This window comes from Gymnoscopelus braueri, assembly GCF_963280865.1.
Source record: "Gymnoscopelus braueri genome assembly, chromosome: 11".
Taxonomy (NCBI): Eukaryota; Metazoa; Chordata; class Actinopteri; order Myctophiformes; family Myctophidae; genus Gymnoscopelus; species Gymnoscopelus braueri.
In genome coordinates, this window is record NC_137613.1 from 6,630,900 (window position 1) to 6,637,767 (window position 6,868).

The window sequence follows — 6,868 nt, forward strand, 5'->3', positions numbered from 1 at the left end:
TTTGAACAAGCAATAGCCTTTATACATACTACTGGTGGTTGCGGCCAATTTCATGTCATTTTGGGGTACGTCCTTGACATGAAAAGGTTTGAGGACCACTCAAGAGGGACCAGTCTTGTGCCCAATTAAGACAAATAACTAAACTAACAGCATGGGGCAAAAATACAACATTGATCTAAATCCATTGAACTATGGTGTTGTTTACCAGTGATGTAAAAAGTACTCAAATGTTTAACTTAAGTAAAAGTATCAATACCATGTAGAGATACAGCATACAAGTAAAAGTCCGGAATTCAAAATCTACTTGAGTAAAAGTGCAAAAGTATTGGTATCAAAATATACCGAAAGTAAAAGTACTCATTATGCAGAATGTCCCATTTCAAGTTTTTAAAATGTATGCAAATCTTTTGAAAATAGCCAATCTAAGCTCACAACGCAATATGCATTGTGAGCTTGTAGATCTGCTATTTTCAAATTGCCGAAATATATGTTTAGTATAAATCTAAATCTACAAAGTTAAAGTTTTCAAATAAAGGCAGTGGTGTTAAAAGTGCAATATTTTCCTCAGAGATGTAGTGGAGTATAAGTAAAAGTATTGAAACTACAACAACTTCGATCAATTCAATCAATGATGTTTACAGCACTTGCAAGGACCTCCGTTGATCTGTTTTTATTCAAACGGCTTTGTCGCCCTCGTGTGGAGAAAATGAATAAATACAAATGGAAGTCGTCAATGAATCCAGTGTTCACTCAGTTAAATTAACTGAGTGAACATTGTATTGTATTAACTGTTAATACAATATTAAAAACGAATGTTTATGGAATATAATTTTTCTGTGCAATGTAAAAACATATCACTATCTTTATATTATATTTTATATATATATTGACAATTTCGTCAACAAATACAAACTAGACTAAAATGTTAGTGTAGTCTAGTGGAGAAGAGATCCAGTAGAACTAAAAGACAAGTCATTTTATCGCACTCTGAAAATAGCAGATCTACAAGCTTAGATCGGCTATTTTCGGCATGCAGCTGAGTATAAATCAGGCATTATGACGCCATCAAGGCACCGCCAAAATACATTTTAGTCGAATAAATCAACTGTAGATTTAGTCGACTATAATCTCATGATACTTATTTATTATAATAATTAATTATAAATGATTTATTATAACTAATTTTGGAATTGAATTCAAAAGACTATATGACTAAAAGCATTTGCTGTTAAAATGAACATTAATGTCATCATAGGTAAACATCCAGACACACTGTATCAGTGTAGAAATGTATTTACAGAGCAAACAGCATGTTCTGTTCTCATGTAATAACTTATTACATGATAAATTAGCTTATTACTCATAAGCTTATGAGATGCAGCCGTTATTTAGAGCAGTGGTTCTCAAACTCTTTATTGTCAAGGACCCCCAAATTGATACAGTAAATAGGTCACGGACCCCCATTTTAAGAAGATATACCAGGGACCCCCATAAGAGATTATCTTTTACAGCGTGGCTCTAGCAGTGATTCTTTTATTCTTTTATTTTTTTCATTTCAAGGACCCCCACTATGATATGCATTAGATCAATTGATGCCATTATTATTTCTGGGACCCCAATTTACACAGTAAAATCCTCTGTGTTAATTTAACTCTCAGAGAGTGCACAAATGGAACCAAATGGACCCATACGGGTCCATTTGGTTCCATTTGTGCACTCTCTGAGAGTTACAGACCCATAAGGGTCCATTTGGTTCCATTCCATGTGTACACTCTCTGAGAGTTACAGACCCATAAGGGTCCATTTGGTTCCATTTCTACTCTCTCTGAGAGTTACAGACCCTTAAGGGTCCATTTGGTTCCATGTGTACACTCTCTGCGAGTTACAGACACATAAGGGTCCACTTGGTTCCTAACTATCAATCATTTTGCTGGGGACCCCCTGGAACCTCCTCAAGGACCCCCTATATTCTCTCTATGTGAACAGCATTCTGAAACATTCTCCACTCTGTCTTCCAAAGAGTTCCACAGTGTTCCTGTGGGGGGCAGCATTGCTCTTCTTTAACCGTACAACCTGTGGCTACAACACCAAAACAAGAAGGAAAAAGCAGAAGCAGCAGAAGAAGAACCACAGGATGTTTTTAACTCTCTGATCAGCAGCTCTAAACTAAAGCACTGATCAGTGATTTAGTTTGATATATAAACCCATATAAACAGTTTATAAGCCTTATTATCAGTGTGGTGTTTCAGCATGTTTCATCCTCCAGGACTACACTGTCAGGTAGGAACTATAAAACACAGAGAAACTAACACTTTATAAATAACACTGTCTTTAACTAACACTAACTAACACTGTCAGATAAAACACACTTTAAAGGAGGAGTTCACCCAAAAAATGACTTATTTTCTATCAATTGCACACCCTATGAAGCCTTGAATCCATGGATTCTTTTTTGTTTTTGTCGCATTCCTAAGCTAATAATTTCATTCCCGTCTCCTACCGGCTAATGTATCCAGTAGGAGACACAAAGCAGTGTTCAGTCAGCAAATATAACGGAGCAAATATAAGACTTCCGGTGGACGATCTCTTCAGAATAAGAGTACCCTCTAGAGTAAAAAGAAACCATTGAAAACCATTGAAAAACGGTTCATTTGCACATTAAAACTATAAATTAAGCATTTAAACGAAGCTATATATCACATATTATGTTTCTGTGTAACAAAAACGGATTTAAAACATTAATTATTTATCTAAATTGATAGATGCTGTTCAAAGGAGTGCATAGCCTATACAAATTGGACACTGGACAGGAGACGGTGCTTAGTGCCGGAACTTCTGAGGTACGCACGCGTTCGGGGAAACCCCCTCTACACAGCCACACTCTCCGCTAAGCGGCACTAAGGTGTAAAAAAAAGTGGCGGGCCGTCCAGTGAGGTCAAGGGTCAGAAAAGGGCCCTTTTCAGTGCATAGCCTATACAAATTGGACACTGGACAGGAGACGGTGCTTAGTGCCGGAACTTCTGAGGTACGCACGCGTTCGGGGAGACCCCCTCTACACAGCCACACTCTCCGCTAAGCGGCACTAAGGTGTAAAAAAAAGTGGCGGGCCGTCCAGTGAGGTCAAGGGTCAGAAAAGGGCCCTTTTCAGTGCATAGCCTATACAAATTGGACACTGGACAGGAGACGGTGCTTAGTGCCGGAACTTCTGAGGTACGCACGCGTTCGGGGAGACCCCCTCTACACAGCCACACTCTCCGCTAAGCGGCACTAAGGTGTAAAAAAAAGTGGCGGGCCGTCCAGTGAGGTCAAGGGTCAGAAAAGGGCCCTTTTCATAGCCTATACAAATTGGACACTGGACAGGAGACGGTGCTTAGTGCCGGAACTTCTGAGGTACGCACGCGTTCGGGGAGACCCCCTCTACACAGCCACACTCTCCGCTAAGCGGCACTAAGGTGTAAAAAAAAGTGGCGGGCCGTCCAGTGAGGTCAAGGGTCAGAAAAGGGCCCTTTTCAGTGCATAGCCTATACAAATTGGACACTGGACAGGAGACGGTGCTTAGTGCCGGAACTTCTGAGGTACGCACGCGTTCGGGGAGACCCCCTCTACACAGCCACACTCTCCGCTAAGCGGCACTAAGGTGTAGAAAAAAGTGGCGGGCCGTCCAGTGAGGTCAGGGGTCAGAAAAGGGCCCTTTTCAGACAATAGTGTATACAAGTGGCCATACCCTAACCCAATAGTGTATACAAGTGGCCACACAACCCCACACCATAAAAGAATACAGACAGGCTTTGAAAGTTTAAAAAAGACCTTTTAATTACTCTTTACTAATAAAACAGTGTACAATTTATCAAAAACAGAATATATATAAATACTTTTTCCAATATTTGTTTTTAAACATTGCCAATTGTCTTAAGGTGGACTGAGAGGCTACTTTAGTAGTTTAGTAGTCACAGATTTGATCAATTTACTATATGTGTGTCAGTTTGTTCTATGAAATTGGGACAACTGTGATAACACTCATATCTAAATGTAATACCCATACCTCTACCATACAATGCAAAGTACTGTAATGCTAAGTACCTTTGCAGTGGAAAAAATGCCTTAACCAGGTCTTGCTCATGCACACGTAGTACTTTTCCTCCTGGTGCACAACAACTGGCTTTGGCTGCACCTGAACACGGCTATTTTTGTCTGTATATAAAATCCCCTGTATCAATGTCTCATGATTGCAAGTGGTGGATAAACACGCATACGTAAGGGTGTCAACGTCTCGACTCGGTGAAACTCCCACACAGTCCATATGATACCAGCCTCCACAGAGATCACATTGAAGCATTGGTCTTTCTGGGTCATTTGGTGTTTCACAAATGCAATAGACATTTTTTTTTGTTTTTTTATTTGGCTTCACCCACTCATCACCTCCTAGTGGATCTCTGGCACGTCTTTTGCCCACACGCATTTTCATGGGTGTAGCAGATGTATTAGCTTGTAGACCCTCTGCAGCTATCTTGTCAGCTTTATCTGAATATGCACTAATATGTTTCTTCTCTGTGGTCAAGGTATCACCAATATCTGGACATCCACTATTGTCATCCATATCCTGTATGTTCCCAATATCAACTGAACAAGCAAGAGTAGTTGGGTCTCCCTCATCAAACAGATTAATAAGGCCTTTCACATCACCTCTATTTACTTGCCAAATTCTACGGAGATGTTTAACAGAAAGCATCTCTCTTTTTTGTGTACTAATTGGCCAACCAAGTTCTATTGCAACATCTCTCCAGAAGCTGACATTGTCTCTGTCTGTGTGTTGTTTTTGCATTGCGTGTATTGCTTTAGCAATGGGAAGATAATTCGTTAAGTCTTTCTGTCTATTTGTCTGTTTCAAAGCAAAGTTTTTGCTGCCACCACATAATTTCAACTTGTTATCTGTACGATTTGTGACTTTGTCCTTCTTATCACTGGCAATATCACTAATATCACTAACCCCAGCTCCAAAAGCTTTGCCTCTCTCCCCCTGCCTCTCTCTGCCTCTCTCTGCCTCTCTCCCCCTACTCTCCCCCATCTGCACCACTTCAACCACCTTTCCCTCGTTCAGCACTTCTAAAGCTTTGCCTCTCTCCCCCTGCCTCGCTCTGCCTATTTCTACTTCCCCCCTACTCTCTCCCATCTGCACAACTTCAACCACATTTCCCTCGTTCAGCACTTCTACTGAGACTAAGCCAAGGCAGCCCTGATCCAAATCCCTGGCACTTAGCTTTTCAGTGAGCGGAGATGTCTTCTTCTTCTTCCTCCATCTGACCCTCTGGCGCATTGAAGGGATGGTGGGAGCATCATGAACTGGTGCAGTCGAGGCCCGGTAGCAGGAAGGAGAACAGACGACAGCAACAGAACGGACATACACAATGCTGCCCTTGTGTACAGCATCCTTAAATAAACATAAAATTAAAAGAAAAAATAAATAAAAGGCCTTAACATACTGTATGTAGAGTGAAATCTGCTTATAGCGATTCATTCAGAAATGAGCCAATTATACTATATATTACATGAATACTGTACATAAACATATTGTATATAGTGATGAAACTGACACTATATAAATATATAGTAATACAAGTACAAATTTAAATTAGATGGTAATCCGCATGAGAAATAATAATAATGATTATCCGCTTATAGTGAATCACATTGATCAAACATACTGTACCTCAAAGGCCATCAGTTTCTGTTTATCCACTGACAGTTGCCGTGACCGCCTGTGTACAGGGGACTGCCCAGGACTAGTATGACCTGTCGAACCCGGTTTCCTTGCTGGGCTGCTGGGCTGGCGTGGAGGAAGTGGAACAGGAAGTAGCCACCATTTATGCTGGCGACGACGCGGTACACTGCGCAGTGCTGTGTACTGGGTAACTGGCTCTTTCACATGAAGAACTCTGTGCGACGCCTGCCAGATGAGATCTCTCAGGACAGGCATGCCAAAGTCATCGCTAAGATGGACCCGGTCGTGGCACCACAGGCGGCTGTTGGATTAAAGCCAGTAATCAGTTAGGAAATGTATGACATAAAACACAACTTTTACATGCATATAGCCACTACCATTCTCACATTCTCAGAGTACTAGTTATCCCCTTACCTCTCTGAGTGAGGGAAGTTTTTTTCTGTAGATAGGTAGCGAACCCCAATTCGCGCAGCGGCTCTGTGGTACTCGTCTTTCAGGTGTTGTTGATAAGTCAAGCAGATGTCCTCATCCTCAACATCAAACCGACGCAGGGGGAAATCCAGGACAAACACCTACAGTATGCAAAAGAAGAAAGAAATATACTTAAGTAAAAGTATCAATACTGCAATGTAGAAATACTCTTTTACAAGTAAAAGTCCCGTGTTCAAAATGCTACTTACAGTACAAAAGTATTGGCATCAAAATATACTTAAAAACGAAACAAAAAAAAAGTACAAACACAATAAAAGTACTAAAATTTTTGAAAATAGCCTATGGATAAAATAGGGCTAAAGTGGTTAATGTATGTTTTATACTGTAACATTTTATATCTACAATGTAACTAGTAACTAAATATACCTTGGGCCATCTGTACAAAGCTGTGCACAGAAGTCTTTCAAAGGCTTTGGCTGCATTTTCGATTGAGGCACTGGACGTCAGGTTGTTGCTTGGCGCAAAAATGCAGACCACGTCAGGTGAGCAGAAATTGCCTGCATAGCAAATCTCTCTTCTGATATCATCAGCGTCACCAGATGGCGTTGACATGAATCCGAATGTCAGCCTGCCAGATGGCATGTCAACGATTCCATCAACTAGAGCACGAAGGTGAGAGTCCCCTATGACCAAGACAAACTGTATGCAAAACACAAC

General features: G+C 40.8%; 1 protein-coding gene across 1 annotated transcript; it reads right to left on the minus strand.

The window, feature by feature from the left end:
- Window positions 1-2,268: 2,268 nt before the first annotated feature.
- Window positions 2,269-6,763, minus strand: LOC308094886 (uncharacterized protein; the record flags this gene model as incomplete). The annotated part of the gene is made up of 5 exons (XM_080441709.1): window positions 2,269-2,287; window positions 4,107-5,428; window positions 5,708-6,020; window positions 6,134-6,291; window positions 6,578-6,763. The coding sequence occupies 5 exons, from the start codon at window positions 6,761-6,763 to the stop codon at window positions 2,269-2,271; spliced, it is 1,998 nt and encodes a 665-aa protein (XP_080297835.1).
- Window positions 6,764-6,868: the final 105 nt, after the last annotated feature.